This window comes from Ammodytes marinus (assembly GCF_949987685.1).
Source record: "Ammodytes marinus genome assembly, chromosome: 10".
Lineage (NCBI taxonomy): Eukaryota > Metazoa > Chordata > Actinopteri > Uranoscopiformes > Ammodytidae > Ammodytes > Ammodytes marinus.
In genome coordinates this window covers 8,050,226-8,071,145 of record NC_137214.1, presented here as the reverse complement: position 1 = coordinate 8,071,145, position 20,920 = coordinate 8,050,226, and the positions used below count along the sequence as shown (strand labels likewise).

Sequence of the window (20,920 nt, the reverse complement as noted above, 5' to 3'; positions counted from 1 at the left end):
CCTAAGTACCTTTGCCCCCTAAAGTCGAGTTTGTTTGAACAGTGTGAGTGTTACATTCTATATTCAACCACGGTACACTTCCTCGGCCCTAGCACAGTTGGCAGAGGTCTGGATCTTTAGGAGCAGTGTGAGAACAGGCCATCCGGGGAGTGGGGACAATCGTGCCCCCCCCCCCCCATATATTCACTGATTGTGTGTCCTCCAGATTAATATCTGATCCACCTTAAAGCAATCTGATACCATTTTAACATATGGAATGTTAGAAAGATTAGTATACATATAAGAACATTATTGAATTAAATTATGATAATGATAATAATTTGAAAACTATCTCAACCATTAGTTGATGAGACATTCTATGGGCCCCTTGTAGCTTGGGGCCCAAGGCACCTGCCTACCTTTGCCTGCTGATAAATCTGCCTGTGGCAATGAAGCTGGAGGCATGCCACAATTTCAGCAATATTTTGGATTGTGTATTTGATCTTGATTTGCACAAAGTACCCAGGGACTATCAGACTTCAACAAAGACTCTGTGCATAATGAACAAAGTGTAAGTGGAGGCTATTCATACTTTAGTTGTTCACATTGTCTACTTGCTGAAGACACAAATGTTTGCAAAAAGGTGCCAAGTAGGAGTTACTGACTTTCACAGCGACCCACACCATTCACACACACCTGATGGACGGCTATAGTTGCTGGCAGCTCCTTAAGGGTCCCACAGAATAGGTGATAGGCATGATAGATGGTGGGAAGAGGACGGATAAGAGGGGAAAGAAAGAAAGAGAATAAATGGCTAGAGAAGCGCACTGTCAGAATCCACGGGGAGAATCAAAGGAGAAAATAATCACTCTCAATCAAACACATGTAATTCTTTTTAGAGGCAGAACCAGCTGCTGCGACATCATTTGTCACCGCCGCCATGCATCACCTTTCATACAGACAGATGAGCTTCTGAAAGTCAGCTGAATATGGAATTCGGAATTCTAATCCCTTTAAATTATTAGTATAATTGAAATTCCAAGGTGGCGTAATGGATTCTTGGTCATGGACTGAGCTCAATAAGAAGCCTATCTAGGATACATCAAGCCTCATCTGATACCCACGACACAAGGTAGAGATCAGTAATGCATCGGCGGAATTGTAAATGAGCCGTGGTCCCCCATAAGCCACTGTTATCAGAAACAACAAGTGACAGGAATATAAATCTGAACTATCGACTAATGTGACTCATGCTCCTGTTACTGACAGTTTGTTCTCTGCCTGTGGCACTCAGGAAGAGGTATTTGCTCTCGACGGTGCATCCCTGCATAGCTATCCTGAATATTACCGATGTGCTCTTTAGCTCTCCCTCTCTCTCTCTCTCACTCTGTTTCAGCCCATCTGTACCATTAACATCACAATGGGTGTCTCTTTCCCGCACGCAATCATTTTTCCATCCATTATTCTTTCAGTCATTTTTTTACCAACAGAAACGCAGAAAACCCACACGCCCGGTACACACACACGCACACGCACGCTCACGAACGGTCTTTCAGTAATCTTGCTTTTCGCTGCCTCCCACACAGGCAGCTGTAAAAGAGAATGTGCGGTTCACAGCATTAGAACAGTACACACAGGGAGAGCCTGCCAGATTCAGAGACGCTAATGTGTTACTCCTTCTAATGGATGTGCATTATGATAAAGGTCCTTCATAATTGCTTATTTTCCTTTTCTTAAGGCAGTCTTCAAATGTCAGATGCTTTTAGCAAACATATTTCAACGGGGGAGAAAATGTCTACATTTTTACTTCAATTTTCCAACACAACGCACAGCCTCATGAGCAGCCAAATGCAACTTGTTGACAGCGGAAGAAATATGTGATTGTAAGCTTGATTGTTAAGATATTTTGCATTTTTAGCATTGCGCTTCGACGAGCTCTGGTTTTAAACCAAATGCTACAGAAGAGTATTTGTACTTTGGAGAAAGCAGAGTATCTTATTGCTTTGTTTGCAATATTCTCTCCCCTTTTCTCATGTGCAGGTGAATGATTGTGAAACAGAGAGAGCCTTTTGCAGTGCGACCGTGTCCCATGCAGCTCCCTCCTCTCAGGGGATGGCCAAGGTCCAGGATGGACACACGAACGCATGTGACAGGTACACATGACCCTGACACCTACAGTATACTGTGTGTGTGTGTGTGTGTGTGTGTGTGTGTGTGTGTGTGTGTGTGTGTGTGTGTGTGTGTGTGTGTGTGTGTGTGTGTGTGTGTGTGTGTGTGTGTGTGTGTGTGTATATATATATATATATATATATATATATATATATATATATTGGGGTGACTGTGGCTCAGGTGGTTAAGCGGGTTGGCCAATGATCCAAGGGTTGGCGGTTCGATCCCCGCCCGGCCACCTGTGTCATGGTTGTTGTGTCCTTGGGCAAGGCACTTCACCCACCTTCACTGTGAATGTGTATGATTGCTGTGTGTTTGAGGTGGTGGTCGGAGGGGCCGATGGCGCGGAATGGCAGCCTCGCTTCCGTCAGTCTGCCCCAGGGCAGCTGTGGCTACTCTTGTAGTTTACCACCACCGGTATGACTGTGTGTGAACGAATGGAACCCTGTAAAGCGCTTTGAGTGCATATATATATATATATATATATATATTATTATATAGGCCTGATTTAAAAAATGCTTGTTTTTTATCTTTTTAATCATACATGTGTCTGTATGTGTTTGTTTGTATACGCTGCAGCCCTGCAATGTTAGAGGAGAGCCAGGATGGTATGGACAGTGATACCCTAAGTCCTGCCTCAGCTCGACAAGTCACTATCCAGCGCCACCCGACTCAAGGCTTTGGCTTCATCGCGGGCAGCCAGAGGCCTGTTATTGTACGCTCCGTCTCTGCTGGTTAGTGTGTGTGTCTTTTGGAAAATTAGAGCTAAAGGAGGAGTCAGCAATTCTGGAGAACGCTTGTTGTCAAAATCAGTCAATATCTCCTCACGATCCACTACTTGTCCTTGCAGTGTGTGTGTGGGCTGTAAAAGAAAAATACACGGCCTAGGCTTAGTAAACGGGCAAGTTGCTAGCTACGCTGGGCCGTCTTTGTTAACATACTAGTTTACAGAGCCTACGCTGTGTATTAACACCAGATTTCTTTCAGGGCACACACAGTATACTTACTTACTTACTTACGCCTCTTCTTCCCCCATGGGAAATAAGGCCAGTATACTATGCAGATCATATTCACTGATTTTGACAACAAGCTTTCTCGAGAATTGCTGACTCCACCTTTAAGAAGATCCTAAGATGAATCAAATTAAACATTGTTTTTTTCCGGCATGTAATATGACATTGCTGGTTTGCTATGGTGCCATCTTATCTGCAGACGGCCCCTCCTTTGGCAAACTTCTTCCTGGAGACCAGATCTTGGCCATTAACAAGGAGACGGTGAGCGACGCGCCCCGAGAGAGAGTCATAGACCTTGTAAGGTAACATCCTTTACTATCCCAGGAGGGAGGGAGAGGGAGGGGAGGGGGAGGGCGGGCCAGGGGACTAGTAACACGGGAAATTGAAAACGAATGGTGGACTCAGCGATTCTGGAGAATGCTTGTTGTCCCTGATGTTAGACCCTGATGAATATCTCCTGTACTGTGTGTGTGTGTGTGTGTGTGTGTGTGTGTGTGTGTGTGTGTGTGTGTGTGTGCGTGCGTGCGTGCGTGCGTGCGTGCGTGCGTGCGTGCGTGCGTGCGTGCGTGCGTGCGTGCGTGCGTGCGTGTGTGTGTGTGTGCTGAGAAGCAATCTGGTGTTAAAACACAGCCTAGGCTCTGTAAACGAGTCAGCTAGCAGATTCTGAGAAGATATTCACTGATTTTGACAGAAATTAAATTTGACAACAAGCGTTCTCCATCATCGCTGACTCCACCTTTAAGAGGACGTGGGTATAATGAGGATGCATCTTATATCAGTGTTGCGTTACATCAACACAAACCTGCGGATGAGTCAGTCCCCTTTTGCAGCTGAAGGACAGCGAGGAAATGGCTGATCCAAAACCCGGAGAAGCTATCTAAATAGCATGCTGCTGTCCACAGCGTTATCTAACCCACTCCACTCTCTGTTGTGTTTCCATAGACGCTGCAAAGACTCTATAGTTCTCACTGTGCTGCAGCCCCATCAGGTAGTACAATGGGACACTCGCTCTCTTTCATCTTCCTATCCTTCAGGATGTCTCTCACCCTTCATCAGTCTTAACTATTCCTGTCACTCTGAATCATACAGAAACGGCGTACAGTATTATCTTCCACCAGTGCACACTAATGCACTGCAGACACCTATTAGTATTCATGGCCATGCCTAACACATTAGAGTATTTTTTCTTCTTTTTCTTCACGGAACAAATCCATAAACGCACATACATGAAACCTTATATAGTAAAGATTGTTTGTGTATCCATCCATATGGAAGCAATACAAGGTGTTATTTAGCCATCTTACTGACCTGGATATTTTAAGGCGAGATACTGCAGGTGATTAGAGTTAACCAAAAAAAAATCCCCTACAGATTTCATTATGAAACTTTGCCAGTTGATTACGTACATTAAAACGATATTTATTTGTATTACAATTTTGGTATTACAAAAATTCAAAGATTTAAATCATATTGCATCGTTTGTAACCTTGAGTCCTATATTCAAATGGCTTGTGAAGCAGTTGCGCAGCGAAGGGCCTACATGTTGGCTCTTAATGAGTAATATCATAATTGGTGCTTAAAACACAGCATTAAAAAATTGTAAACTTCAAGCTGGTGGGTTTCATGTTGAAGCCACGTTTGCAGTTGTCGCAGTGCAGCAGCGTCAGCGAGCTCTACAAACTCATGTCTCTCTAGCATTGGCACTCACAGGGGTTCTTTTCTCTCATTTGTGTCTCTTCTTCCATGTACAGTAGTTTCACAAGTTCCTCTCTTTCATCTTATCCTCAGTCACCTAAGTCTGCCTTCATTAGTGCAGCCAAAAAGGCCCGCCTGCGAACCAACCCGCCTAAAGTGCGCTTTTCAGAGCAAGTGTCCATCAGCGACCCGGATACAGTAAGTTCAACTCATCATGTTTCGCTTTGGCCTTGAATAAAATGCTTTCCTATTTTTAAATTCTCAAAGGAGCAACTTGGAAATCATTCAAACATTTTGAAAGCTGCCATAATATCACTTAGTAATGTTGAAATGTTTATGGCTGGTTGTGTCCAATCTGAACCGGTTGGTTGCACATGACAGCGCCATCAGGTTCAGCAATTTTCTTAGCTCATTAATCAATCATCTGAAAGCTACACATAACAGCTATGTGGGTTGGGTTAGACCACTGTGCAATTAACAGATAAGAGACTTTACATGAATTAATACTAGTGTGTAAGGTTCCTGTTTCTGGTTCCAGGCACGTGCACATATAGTACCCAAGGGGGCTTGAGCCCCTGCCATCATGCCCCCAAACTTGCCATTAATAAAAAATAAATAAATAAAAATATATGTTTTTAATTCTACAAATATTAAAACAGGAATGTATAGAAAATATCCATTAAAAATATGCCTTATCAGTTAAGGAAGTTATTTACATGCCCCGTCCTCTCAAATTAACTTTGCAACTTGTTCTGTCTTGTCAAGGAAAGCACAAATACCTCTAGCCCAACCCCTGTTCGGTTATAGTACAATATTCATACAGCCTCTAATGCAAGCATCTCAAAGATCAAGGATCACCCTCACAGCCATATTTGAAAAACAGGCCATCAGGAAAAGTAGACGGATCATATCGGACCCCACCCATAACCTCAACAACCAGTACCACCTGCTACCTTCAGGAAGGAGACTTTGTTCCCTGCCCCTAAGAACCAAATGAGCCATGTCCACCTTTGTTCCAGCATCCATCAGGCTGTTGAATAAACAGTAGGCCCCCCAGCCCGCCAAACCCAACCCATTACTCCAGGCTTCAACCTATTGAAGCCTTCTCCCTACCCACAGGGTTTTTAGCTTTTAAGAATGTATTTATTCTCGTACATGATACTGACAATTTATTGTTGAAGTATGTCTTGTTTGTATGTGCCTGACCACAAATGAAGTTCCCTCACGGGAAAAATAAAGTTCTTTGAATTTGAATTTGAATTGAAGTGGGGTGTGGGGAGGAGGTAAAAGTGTATGTAAAGTGGGAGCACAAAGATGCCAGTAATGGACAATCGATAACGAAGTAGTCAGAGGAACGAGTATTACATCATTGTATTTTTCTATTTACCTGCACTTAATGAAAGGATGTACAGAAAAGGATTGCTCATCACATGGACCACCAGGTATCTGATAACCTCTGGGTAAAGTCAATGCAGAGTGTTGGGGCAGGCAGCTCAAGCTTGCTTTTCATTACAGCTGATTTTACCATCCACTTAGGCAGTGCAAGTGCAATACCTGGCAGTATCCAATTCATCAGAGCTCAGGGTACTGAGGTGCAGAGATAAATGGGGACACTTTGAATTGTAACGATCAGATGTTTCAGCCACCAACTTCCCACAACATGGAAACACATTTCTTAATAATTCTCTGTTTGCAGTGATCAGAGGCCACAGGTTACTATTGATCATCAGAAGGTTACAAGGCACATTGGCATATGTTTAGTTAGAGGGGGAGAAAGGGATGTGGCGATTGGCGCTGGCTCGTCTAAAACTTTCCCTGTACTGTGACAAATCGGCTCCAGCTCAGTCTCCCACTTTTCCATTACATAGTACCGGCTCTAGTTTTCTCAATTCACTTTTAGTACCGGGTCCTTTTCTTGAGGTGGTTTTCCATCTGGTTTTCCATTACAAGAATACCCATGATAGCACCTCCTCTCTGTATGGTAATCATAACGACATTAGCGGCTAACATAGGCATCTATGTGTTGCTACTGGTTTGCTTCTGTATTTGTGGGTGGCACCATCTCGTCAGCCACTAACGTGAGGAAAAGCTGAACTTTGTCGAGCGACCTCAGTGTGGTTGTCCGTGATGACAGTTTTGAAAGAAATTAGACCCAGATGAAACTGACTAATCAGTGGTCAGCAGTGTTCCTGGTCACTGGAACCTCAAAGGATTAGGGACCAAAAAAGTAGGTACCCAGGTACCTTTTCAGAGTGGAACCCCAAATAAGGCGAGTAGAGTAGAGCCGGTACCATATAGTCGAAAAGTGCCATGAAAAGAACAAAGGTATTGGCCTGCTATTTGAAGTGAGAACCCGTGAGTGGCGGCTCTCCAACGGTCCACCCTTACTTTTATGCATCAGTATGAAGAAATATCTGTTATTCACCCATAACTAAGGCTTCCAATCTGTTGAGAATAACAGCTTGCTGGGCCTTCTGAACACTTAAGTTCTCTAAAAAACAGACTGTCTGGCATCTGCTATGGACACAGATCTCCATTTAAACTAAATGTGTTTTCTGAGATCTATTGTTGCAATAAATCCACATCCCTTTACTGAAACGGGTAATGTCTGCCTACTGTTCTTACAAATGTCATCATTAGAAAGAAAAAAATCGAAAAAAATACAGGGAAAAAGATAAAAGTATTGATTTTGGGTGCTTTATGGAGGATTTTACTTGAGCTGTATTGCCGTTTCCCTCTGCATCCTTGCCACATGTCACATTAAATCCCCCTATCTTATCTTATTACATTAAGATACCTGCTTGCCTTCTGGTCACACAACTGGGGTTCTTTGAAACTATACATAATGAGAACAGTCATTTTCTTAAAAAGCCTTCAGTTAGATTAAATAAAAACAGGATTGGGGAGGGGAGTGATGGGTAAAGGGAGAGTGCCCGTCACTTCACATCGGAGCAAGAATGAAGTGAACTGCATGTCATCGTTTTTCTTCTAATGAGTCCTTTGAGTAAAAGCAGTAACCTTGCATGGCTTACATCTTGAATAGATCAATTGAGTAAGCCCTCCTTTAATCTTGATACAAAGCATGGGGTTGGCCTCCTAAGTTTCACTCCTTCTCAGACTGTCCATACTTCAGTTAAGGTATGTTTCCATTGTTCACATAGGGCATCTTTGTTTCTGAACACTACTCCTAAAAGGACTACCTTTTTCTTCTCTACGTTTTTTTTGCTTCAACAGCAAAGCACAGACCTATCACTACAGCTGATTGTGTTTGTATTGTACAAAAAATTCTATCACATTTACACATGCCATTGTTTTTTCACTGCAATAATGGTGTTTTCTCCGGCCATCTTTTCAGACAATGCTCAAGGACGACTCCTTGCTTCTCATACCAAATGTGCTGAAGGTGTTCTTGGAGAATGGACAGATTAAGTCCTTTACATTTGATAGCCGTACCACTGTGAGGGTATGTATTCACTACAGGATGACACCTAATGGTGATTTTTACTTGACGCAGCTAATACCTATGCAGGTAATGGCCAGATAATATCTGCCAACTCTGCAGCTGCCTGGTCTTTGGAGCGTTTTAGTGTCATCTTGTTTAGCATTACTGGTCCCATCAGGATATTTTCCAACAAAAAAAGCTATTAAGACTAACTACACATACCTGCCCAGCACCAAATGGCTATCAGATGAGCAAGGTAAGCAAGTAGCTGGTGAGGTAGAAGGACAGTGAGTATTAGACTCTCTTGCTCCATTTCTGCTGTATGCTTATCTCAAAATAGTGCGTAACTTTTTCATATACATTTATTTCAATTACATTCAAGCCATCAACAAACAAGTTGACACAAAGTTGATTAAGCCTATCATCTCCACAAAGCTCTCTGTATTTCTCAGTATAGCAGCGTTTACAATCTGGTGTCGCACTGGGGCAGGAGCTGTCACATAAATTAACACTTAAACCAAAACTCGCTCCTGTCTAACATTGAAATTTACATAAGTAATCAGTTTGGAAACTTAGGCTCTCAGTAATGTGATTAAGGCCATAAGGCAACAAATGAATTCAGGCAGACAGAGGTCATTTCTGTCTCTATGTCCGTCTCTAAGATGAGTCTGACATTCCCGAGCAGACTCATTAAACAGACTCTATTAGATCTCACAGATCTCTCCACCGCTCATACTGTAAGAGTGAGAGAGCAAAGGAGGAAACATGGCGGCAGTTTAAAGGAGACATGGTGGAAGCTTTCCGATGTCAGCCTAATTAAATGGAATTCAGCATAATAAGCTGGCCCAGATCAATAAAACAATGCCACTGACAATGCCATTGTTTCATTGATTAAATCAATGAAACAATAGGATGCCCGGATGTATTTCCATTAGAATGTCTGTCAAACAGAAGCTTCCCTGAAGTATTTAAAGGTGCTGTAAGCGGAATGGTTCTTTTAGCTAACTTCCTGTCAGTTACTGCAGTTAGCAGTCCCCTCGCTCGTCCCTACGTCACCACATTAATGCACTGCGGTCTTCAAGCAGCAAGTTATCTAGCATCATCTCAGATCCAAAACTGTGATAAAAACCATCAAAACAGACAATGGGAAGGATTTTTACCTGCTCCGCCATTGTAGGCGCATACACATTCACCCATCTGTTGCTCTGGCGTGCACCGGCAGTGAGACCATGGAGTGTATATACTATATATGAGTGAAACGAGTGTCGGTTTGTAGCGTTCTCTCTTCTGATTGGATAAAAATTTCGGGATACTCCAATAATTTTATTTGACGATTACATGCAAAGCAGCTGACTGAGAGATCGGCTTTATGAAACGCGCACATTATGTAAGTGATCACTTATATTAACATAAATAAACCGCTTACTTCACCCTTAAGGCTACAATTTATAGCATTCTGTGGGTTGCTTGTATGGCATCCCCGGGCGTTATTTAATGCAAACAGCCCAGGTACTGTTAAAAGTGCTTGGGCCTTTTTTTCCAGAGACAGCTGTTGCTAAGGTTACATCAGCAAATGTCAATTAATGTGTTCATGCAAAGCAAAGCATTAGTGTTCATACTTTACAGCTGTTAATGAGCCTCCACAGTGAAGACGTGCATACAAACTATAGTGTATCACTACAATGTAATCCTTTTAAATGTCAATGTCTCTGATATACTGTATGAGGGCAAAGAAATAATGAATCCTTACCCTTAGGCATAGCCTACATTACAATGTGATGAGCTTTGAATTTCCGCTCAGATAGGCTCTGCATATTTAAGACATAAGATTTGAGAAAACCTCCATTTACAGATACTGATCTGCACAAGACCAAAAGTTTGCCCTGCACAACCCGGCATTCAGGAATGTATCCATTAAATAGGATGCAAGATGTGAGCTTTCCATAGCGCAATATGACAAATATGGTATCAAAGTCAAATCTAAAGGATATCAACTTGCACTTTACAAACAGGTAGTGAATTCAGGGTGGAAATAAATGTTGCAATAGAATGTATTCTCACTGTGGAAATACATTTCAGTCTCTAATCTTTTTCCATCTATTTTTCTAGGATGTGATCTCGTCCCTGCAGGACCGCCTCTCACTGCGCTACATTGAGCACTTTGCCCTGGTGCTGGAGGCAGGTGGTCTGGATCAGAATCAGAGGTTGCATCTCCTGCAGGACAACCAGCCTCTGACACATGTAAGACAACTCAATGTATAAGAAATGTGCGAAAAAATGCTTCAATTGGCTCTAGACTTACTTTTTCACCAGTAGGACCGTTGCAACCTGCAGTCACACCAGCAAATGATTTGGTCGCACACTGGAAATGCTCAGTGTGCGCTTCATGCATCGCTCCCGGCAGGTTCTGTGCTTCTTGTTACTGTCAACGTGCAACTTTAAGGTTTCAAGCTGTAACTGTGTACAGTAGAGCCTCCTCCTGTCTCTGTCTGTCTTTTGTTTTCAATCAGCAATCGATCGTGGGAGACATACATGTTGCTAACGTAGCGTGTGGCTCAATCACGTTACAGTTTTTGGGAAACGCGGATCGACCCTCTTGAAATAAGCTATTGCCACTTTTACAGTGCCTCAGATGCTTTTTTTTTTTTTTTTTTTAAGATTATTTCTTGGCATTTTCAAGCTTTATTAGATAGTACAGAGTTGAAATGGAGAGACAGAGAGAGAGGGGGGGATGACCTGCAGTAAAGGTCCACGGGTCGGATTCGAACCCGTGACCACTGCAACAAAGGCCGAAGCCAATATGGTAAGCGCTCTATCCACTACGCCACCAGAGCGCCCCCTCAGATGCTTTTTCTACTTGTGCATGACACCAAAACAAAAGCTTTACCTTTTCTGCAATTGTATGCCTTGCAGAGGCAGATACCCGCCAGGCTGTAGTACTAGTTGGTTTCTGGTTCAACAGTTCTATGGATTATGGATTAGTGTGCATTACTTCAATTAGAAAAAAATATATACACTTACACTTTGCGAACATACACTGCGCTTCAAGTGTATCCAGGATGCAGAACACTGTGTTCACTAATGGAAAATGAGACTGTGATATGAGTGACTAATGCCTATGATGTAACTGGCCATCTAGCTGATATTGTCGTATTTCCTCAGGTGGTGCATAGAACCTATTTCCAAGGGATGAAGTGTCTGTTCCGCGTCTGCTTCTTCCCCAAGGACCCTGCAGACCTGCTCAGAAGGGACCCTGCTGCATTTGAGTACCTCTATATACAGGTAAAGTGCTCGATTACATCAGGATTTAAAAGGGTGTCATTCGATTGATTGCCCTGTTGGAGGGTTGTCTCCTTGAAGAGCAGGGGGTGCCAACAAGGAGTCAATGTTAAGATGTTCGTAAAGGAAGATAGCTAGTTGTATGCTACTGTTTACAGTATTAGATCATTTTTTTGACAGATTTTAAAGTAAGAAACAATGGCCCTGTTTGAAGCTCTCCAAAAATGGTTTTAAATTGTCTTATGAATTTGGAAGTGGTCTCTGGCAGTTAAATGAATATATGACTTACAGAGGGATTCCAGTTTTTAACAGTGTTGTTTGCTGTCAGCTGTGTAACAAACAACATCCAACTATGTCCCAACAGAGTCGCAATGACGTCATCAAGGAGCGCTTTAGCATGGACTGGAAATCTGACATCACGTTACGATTGGCAGCGCTCCATATCTACATCACTGTGTCCTCCGCTCGGCCCAATCAGAAGATCTCCCTGAAGCATGTCGAGTGAGTCCACAAACTAAATTAATTTTCAAATGAACTTGTGATAAATTACAGACAAAAAATGATGTATTACATTTTGTATACCATTGCCAATTTTGTGTACAAAGCCGCAAGTCCCACATCGAAGTCTGTTCATTCAAAAATGTCTAAATGATTAATTATTCATCTCAATTGTATTAAAAACTCAAATTGCTCAAGGATAATTTCTCCTAGGTCGTTATGAGAAAAAGCAATCCACTACTACGTGAAATCACATCTCTACCTCATTTTGTTCATTTATTCTTCAAAACCCTCCGCCTAGCAGCAAGTACAAAGCTTGCACCATCACAACCATAGAAGCAGAATAGATCCACTGTGCTTGTGATAAACTCAGAGTGGCCATACCAAAGCAGGAGGATAAAAAACTCTTTTGTCTGACTCTTTTTTACTTGTGACATCTTCCATGGATTGTGATTAACAATAGTTGTTTTTCTCTAACTTTGCCATCTTTTTTGCCTTTGGTCTTCATCACAGAAAAGAGTGGGGATTAGAGCCTTTCCTTCCCCTGACTTTACTTCCAACAGTCAAGGAGAAGAATGTGTGCAAGACCCTGTCTCAGTTGCTGAAGACTTACCAGCATCCGCCACCATCTGGCAACAAGGTTTCTCCATATAAAAAATTATGAGACCAGTTATTAATTGTAACAATCTCCACGAGTGGAATATGTAGATAATTATTTGTGGATAATTACTGTTTGAGGTTATACTGCTATTGTAACACATGTATAAGCACTGCAAATACATAGATACAGTTAATTTATTGTATTGTATTATGTCTGCCTTACAATGTATAGGACAAGCCGTTTATCTCTGTAGATGTAACTGTTGCGTAACATATTAGGACCAACATATGTGGCTCAACAGTGCCCCCAGGTGGACATGGGAAGCGCTGGAGGAGGATCCCTGTTCCACAGATGAGCATTTTTTGTTTATCACTCTGTTCACAGGTTCCTCCGATCCAAGGAAAGCTACAGTACATGCGTGTTCTCAACGATCTCCCACCTTTTGGTGGAATACTGTTCCAGACGGTTGGACTGGTAATATATGTACAGGAATACATGTGCATCTGTTTTAATTCCTGATTCAATAATTGTACTCATTCATCTTTGAAGCTGTGCATGGAGTCACACAAGGAGCATGCTTTTTTTAGTGGACTGATTTAACATTTAAGAGGGATTGCCTAATCAGTGGTTTTTGATGCTATGTTCCAATATAGTGATGGGGTCAAACAGTTGTAAACCTCCATTGTTCTGCTACAGGATGAGAAAGAATCCGCAACATCACTACTGGTGGGTCCTCGACATGGCATTAGTCATGTGATTGACCTGAAGAACAACCTGACAACAGTTCTGACCGAGTTCAGTAGGGTTGCAAAGATCCAGCTCTACCGAGAGAGTCAAGGAGTGGCCCGTGTGGAGGTGACAATCCATGAGGCCAAGGTATTACTAGAGATTCTAAAGATAAACAGTCCAATTATAACTGATTATAAAACATTTTGCAGCAGACACAATATTCATTGCTCATGCCATCTCTTTAGGAATGCACTTTCCATTTTAACTTTATAAATGATCGAATTAATTGCAAAACATTTTTATACATTTTACATCATCAGGTCATTACAAAATGAGCAGGCAATGCTGATTGCCTGTCCCCTAAATAGTCTCCTAATTCCCCTCCCTACTACCCTCTGCAGCCCCTGGTCTTACTTATGGAGTGGCCTGAAGCCAGTAACTTTGCATGCCTCATCTCTGGCTACTACAAGCTGTTTGTAGACCCTAAACGGACCATCTACTTCCGGACCGCTGGTCAGTCACAGCTGACCAAGGCAGGTATGTTAGAAGTCTACTCTACATAGGTTTATTTTTATTAATTTTTTTACATATGCTATACCTACATCAAATGTAAAAACATTTACTGAAAACAACATTGTTTACTTAAAGACCTAAGACAAACCATTCAAATCACACATTTAGAATTGTATAGGTGAAGGTGTCTTTCAGCATCATGTTTGAAGCTGCATTTCAGGAAATACTTGGCTATCTTCATTTTATGTTCAATCTACATAAGCATTGGTCTGCTTCTTCATTGGCTGAAAACCATTACGTTTAGTAACCAGGTTATCCTGGATCTACCATCCCATGGCGTCCTCTGCTGTCTCTCCTCTCATCTCAATCTTGACTCATTGGAATGGGATAACATTATGGAATTTTACAGTGAAGTTAATGCTGTAATCATAAACATTTGCTGTCCAAACAGATGCTCTGCCATCTGCTGTCTCTGCCTGTAGTCCACATACAGAGGAGATCATCATACCATTCCATTCCACCAGAATCTAACCCCCAAATCTCAAACAAACTTCAACTTTCAACAACCATCTTTGAAATAACAAATAATCCCCATGTGACCACCAGCTGTCGCCTCTGCTTTCCAATCTGGATCTTCTCTATCCCCACTAGTTCTTAACACTTCAAACTCTCCACTGCTTTGACAATTCTATCCTCAGATTACAGAAGCTCCCACCATGCCCACCCACGTTCGGGGGCAACCGGCTTGCCAAGTGGAGGGCGGCGAGGAGACGAGAGGGAAAGCTCACACAGGGAGACGGGGTCTGCAAGGGCCCTAGTTCCAGCAGAGCCCCAGCATCTTGGCCTGTGTCATGTCCATCTTCGAGAACAACAACAATTTCAAGAGTTCCAAGCACGCACTGAAGCTGAACTTGACATCAATGAAAACTTTGTTTCCCAAGAGCCACCTGGGCGGCCCCGTACCAAATCAGACCCCACCCAGCAGAGTACAGAAGAAATAGCTGGGGTGTTAGAGAGCCCAGTCGTCGATAATGCAGGTTTCAGAATCCGATCCCAGACAATGAGTCAATCCCAGAAAACCTCACGATACTTCTGTGACTCCTGCAAAGCAAGGCACAAGGCAGAGGGTGGGTCAAAAGCAGCAAACAGTAGTGGGAGCTCAGGGAAACACTGTTCCAGTGCTTGTGCCTCCCGAGATGTAGGCGCTGTTGACCTCATGGCCTTACCGCCCCCAGGGAATGAAGAGGAGGAGGAGGAAGCAAATGTTGGAGGTGAGAAGCTCCAACCACCACAATCTGCTATCGCTGCCCCACCACCTGGCTTCAGGGACAACAGTTCAGATGAGGATGATGCAAAGAGAGGGAGGAGGGCTCGGATCAATGCCAGCCCAGGGGTTGCCTCTGAGAAGCTGGCCAAGGCCAAGGAAGATGTGCCTGTGACACTGATTGACAATGTGGCCACGAGAACAGTCCGAGATCATGCCCAAGAGCTTGATGATGCCCTGGTGTCGACTTTACAGGCGCTAGAGGCTTTGGCAGCGTCTGAGGACTACCCCCATCACCCACAACAACCAACACAGACTGCAGGTCAACAGCCCCAGTCCTGCCACAGCTCACATCTCACACACATAATTAACAATAATAGCGATCCAATAAAATGCTACCTTTTAATTAATCTATATTACACAGTATATTCACAGAAAATCACCTCTTTATTATTACTGAAGTGAATCTCCTTGTGAAATGCAGGAATATCCTGTAATATCTTAATTGTATGGGGAAATGTGTGTATGATAACTTCAAACAAGCATATAATCAAGGTAGAAGGTTCGAGATTAATTTATAGCTAACAATAGGGTGCAAAAAAACCTACATTTACATGACCAAGCAACTAAAAAGCTGGATTGTATACAACAAGGTTGAATGTCTTAACAACTTTATTTTTATTTATTTTATAAACATGCCGTATTTAAAATTAACCTTTTTGTAAATAGTTTTTCAGTTTAAATGAACATAAAGATAGAATATTGCTTGTCTTTGAAAATGTATAAAGCACACACATGCATGCAAGGCATCAGTTCTCTCATCTTGGGTCAGGCAAGCCCACTAATGCACAGTACAGTCTGGGTAGGGGTTTCAATCTAATTGTAAAGGAGTGATAATCAGAACAAATTAAAACTATTACGAATAATTTTTTTCTGTTAAGTCATTAAGATGAATGAAAGACTCGGCTGCATATTGTGTTCTGATAATCTGTTTTAATATTTGTTGTTTATTAACAGTGTCCTGTGTTGCCTTCCTCTTCAGGCCTGATTGTCTTAGCTGCCATTACACCCGAGTCATCATTGGACTCAGGCCACGAGACCAACTCCTCTGAACTGACAGACGTTTCTGAAATGGTTTCGGCTATGAAGCAGAACCAGAACCAGGCCTACTTGCTGGCTCACCATATCAACAAGGACCGTATCCTCTGCCGCCGTGACTTTCCCTTGGCAATCCCTGGATGCACTGCAAAGACCATCGGGACTGGGGCCTTCTCTATGGGTCAGATCCGTACTGGCTGTCCACCCAAGCAAGTCATTCTCAGCAAGACTGTTCCCTTTAAAGTCAGTCAGAGTCAAGATTCTGCAGTGCTCAGTGTTGTAACAGAACAGAGGGGCAATCGAGACACTACTCAGACTGAACAGAAAGCAGAAATAAAAGCAACCTCTGAGTCCACCAAAGTAAAAACTCCTGATCCCCCTTCTAAGTCACCTGAGGAACCTAAAGGTTTGGATGCATCACTGAAAGCTACAGCCAGTAAAGATCAGAAGCTATCAAATTCTTCTGGGGATACACTTAGCCACAATCTTTCTGAAGGTATAAAAGGGAAGACAACAGCACCTCTTAATTCAGACCCTAGCAACCAAGCCTTACCTATCCTCCTGCCTGTGGACAGAACTGCCTCCGCTAAGATTTCTCCCACTATTATGTGCCAAGATGCCAAGACTGCCTCTAGTGAGACCATGAAGCCTTCAAACTCTACAGAACTTCTAACAGTTGATGACCTTTTCTGCACATGCCCAGTGCAACACGAGCTTGGGCCTCAACTAAGAGTAAAAGACCCACAAGTTCAGAAGGTGGTGATGTTTCAATCTTCCTCCCCCACAGATGATGAGCGTCTTCGGGCCAAAGGTCTCCAGCTGCCCAACAGTAAAGAAAATGCGGTGAGAGTAGGGGCAGATCCTAGTTTAGCAAAACCCAGCCCTCAAATACAAACCAAGTATTCCCCACATTTGCCTGTAAAAGCAGAGAGGAAAGAAGCACCTGAAAGCAAAACAGAGGGTGTCCAGATCAAATCCCACCCTGAGACTCAGAAATGCTCCATAAAATCCTTACCTATTTTAGATGATCCATCAACCCCTAGCCACTTAGTAGATAAGGTCTCCACTCTCCCAGCCAGAGACTCGAAAAAGCAAGGCAGTGGAAAGGGGAAGTCCCAACGACCTTTCTTGAGCTTCAGAAACCTTTTATCAGCTACGTTCCCCGCTAGAATGCGAAGGGAAACAGATGAACGAAGGGCTCAGTTGCAGAAAGTCCGCCAGTATGAGCTTGAGTTCTTGGAGGAGCTGCTGAAACCCAAGTCATCCCAGGGAGAATTCTTGCCCCAGGGTTCCTCACCTGTGCCCTCAGGCACTCCTTGTGCCTGCCAGCTCCGCACCAGCCCTGTCCTAAAGGCACCAGGCATTTCCAGGGAGCAGCGTCGCAGCTGTGACTGTAAGCGGGTGTGTAGGGGCATGCGACTACCTGACACACCAGTAGGCTCCACAACAGAGACGCAAAACAGAGGCAGAGAGAGAACTATCTCAAAGACCCCTCCAGCCATCTCCGAAGCCCCTCAAATCCAAGGTGCTACAAGGAGACCTCAGACCTTAGAGATCAAGACGACACGAATACGCTCTACCAGCCTTGAGTCAAGAGAGCCAAGGGGAGAGCAGGGTTCCTGTTTGCCCGCCTGTACTTCTCAAACAGATTGCACTGGAGGTGCACAATATACGAAACTACAGAGGCGATACAGCATAGGAGAGCTGGATAACAGCACTAGCACACCTGTGTATGCTGAGGTAAAGCCCAAAGCCAAAAGTCTAGAGAAAGAGATGGAGAGAGTGAGGGCCACAGGACTGAGGCTCCCCACCCCAATAGAGCCAGTCCACACTCAGTCTCACCAGACAGAGGGAAAGGGGAAAAAGGGTGTATTTTTCATTCAGGGAGAAGAGCTCCTGCGTGAAAGCAAAGATGGGCCTTGTGAGGTGCTGCTGACCATGCCCAGTGAAGACAGCGAGGACAAAGATAAATGCTGCTCATTCTGTTTCTGCTACAGGAAGTGTGAAGCCGCAGATGAAAGCAGTGAGAAGGATGAGCTCTCATATTCCATACCCCTTCAAGTCCTTCCAGGCATGGAGCTGGATTCGCATACTTTTCCTGTAGTAAGTAAAACACTCCAGGTTCTTAATGCAGAGAGCTGCAGTGTCGAGGAGGAGGAGGAGGTGGAGGAAGAGGAGGAGGAGGAGGAGCCACACACACAGGAAATTGACCTGAGAGCCTGTAGTACACTGGAGGGGAGTCTGGCACGGGTACAGGCTTTACAGGGGAAAAGTTTCAGCTTGCCTGATGGTTTCCTAAATGCCCAGTTGGATGCTAATGAGTTGCTAGCTATCCTGCGTCAGTGTGCTAACAGCCCACAAGCTGAGGGCGAGGCTCGGCTTCAGCCCTCACAGATTACAGAGTACAAACAGGAGCTGGCGGTGCGCTTCAAAGAATTTAGAGCATCTTGTCGGCGAGTGGCAAGTGTTGAAAAAAGCCCCACACGTATGCTTGCTGTTGTCACAGCCAGCTTTCAAGTGTTGTGTGAACTAACACAGACCTTCATCAAACTGGTCAGAGGGGTTCGTACAGAGAACCAAAGGCTGCAGCTGTTGAGAAAAGTTGAGGAAGTAGCTATCAACTACACTTTGCTACTGCGTGCAGCAGAAGAATCAATGGGACACTCAAGCAGCTTGCCAACAAAGACACTGAGTCCTCAAGTTCCCTCCAACACCAATAACATGAGCTCACTCACGCGACCCATCAAACATTTACCTGCCCAGTAAGAATAAATCTGGAAGGGATGTAATCAAAACAGTCCAGAATGTGGGTGGCTACTCTATCCAAGTTCATTATTTGTTTATTGTTTACATTTTTTATAATGCAATGAATCATCCACAGTAAAATTTGCAATGCAGCTGTTCCATCCCATGTTTACAGGCCCTGAGGTAGCCTTGTGGATCTTGTTTTGAGATATCAAGATACACCAAACTAATGCACAATGGAGTAAGAACCCTATGACAGACTGGGTGATACAGGGCTACTCACACCTCATATCAATATTAACAATATACATAAGTCATTATAGTATAATATTTTATATGTAATGTATATTTGAGTTGTGTCTTCTTAGCAAACAATATAACGTTTTGTGAAGAAAAACATGAATAATATATTTGAATTGTATTGAGTTAAGAGAACTATAAAGATTATAATAAATCATCATAAATACATGTATGCTCTTGAAAAAAAACATTTCAGAGATCTGGTCAAGTAGCGACTTCTGTTCATTTCAAAGTCCAAAGCGTTGGTTGATTAGATGGTGATGTGTTTTGTTTGTTGAATTGTTGTAATGCAAGTGGAGATCACGGTTAGCTATGTTGACCATGTCTGGCGCACTGAGACGAGTGAAAATGTGACAGTGACCGTGTTGGAAAAATGAAAACCACTGTAAGACGAGTATGACGTTCTGAACTACAATGACTGACAGAAGCCCATTCTCTCAATATAACAGTGCAGGCATGAAACACACCTGCATAGGGCAGACAATGTAGCAGAGACCCAAGTTATAGTCTTATCCACTATACAGTAACGAGTGTTGTTACCTCACTCAGCTGTGGAGAATACCAACACAGTACTTACTAACGCACAGAGTGTATTTCACACCATCACTGATCCATGGCTCACTTGCATCTCACTTGTCGTTAATCATAGTTTTAAATATAGCCATTCACCTGCAAGTGAGTAAGCTTATCACTAGAATTTTGCACAACCTCCGAAATTAGCTCTGAAGTTGAAATGTATATTATAATGGTCGATAAAGTGTTTTTTTAATTCACTCTGCTGCTGAAAAACTCACTTGAGTCAACACCACTAGTATAACATAATTCATCTCCTCAAAGCTAAAGCTTACCTGTTTCAAATGATCCTTTTTTTTTATCCAGGTTTTCCGATACAGTATAAGACAATTAGCTTTCTATGTGCTGTTATACATTGTGCAATCTAGAAAATATATAAGAAACCCACAAAGTAGTTTTCTATGTATTTTAATAAAACTAACACATCCGTTTCCTGTCTGAAATCTTCTTTGTGTCTCATCATCTTGTTATTTTTTGGAAATGAATCCCAGAGGCTTTACAGTTGCGCTGGCCTAACATGTATACTGGACATACTGTTAAAAAAAGTGCTGAGAAACCAAATTAACAGTGACAATTGGGGTTCTACGAAACCAGAGACAATAAATGTAATACTTTCTTTCCCTTTATGTAGCTCAGTCCTATGGATTAAATCATTAAGGTATTTAAAATACTGTATGATAAAATGTTTTCCATAGGTACAGTAAGTCAACATATTTAACATAAACCAATTTTAGGACACCGAATGCCATACAGTGTACTGTTTAATGTTTAAAAACAAACTTGCAAATGATTACTTTTGACAAATATTGGTTCATTTAAATGCAACGCATACTTTGTAGCCAAATACTGTCTTTAAACTGCTCTTATTTTGAGCGAATTGCATTTTTGTGAACTTGATCTGTTTTTGTTAAGCTTTGATTATTTGTTATTAATATGTCTTTTTGGGGACAGTGCCACTATTCATTACTTTAGCAATATAGCCCAAATGTAAGACTTTTAAACTTGGCACTGAAAGTTTTAGC

General features: G+C 42.7%; 1 protein-coding gene across 1 annotated transcript; it reads left to right on the top strand.

The window, feature by feature from the left end:
• Positions 1–2,076: 2,076 nt before the first annotated feature.
• On the top strand, positions 2,077–19,046 carry frmpd3 (FERM and PDZ domain containing 3; the record flags this gene model as incomplete). The annotated part of the gene is made up of 15 exons (XM_080035879.1): positions 2,077–2,132; positions 2,728–2,882; positions 3,361–3,463; positions 4,104–4,149; positions 4,950–5,054; positions 8,212–8,319; positions 10,408–10,539; positions 11,461–11,580; positions 11,942–12,078; positions 12,589–12,715; positions 13,061–13,150; positions 13,373–13,552; positions 13,807–13,942; positions 14,617–15,504; positions 16,225–19,046. The coding sequence occupies exons 1-15, from the start codon at positions 2,092–2,094 to the stop codon at positions 19,044–19,046; spliced, it is 5,190 nt and encodes a 1,729-aa protein (XP_079892005.1). The 5' UTR covers positions 2,077–2,091.
• Between the last annotated feature and the right edge of the window lie 1,874 nt (positions 19,047–20,920).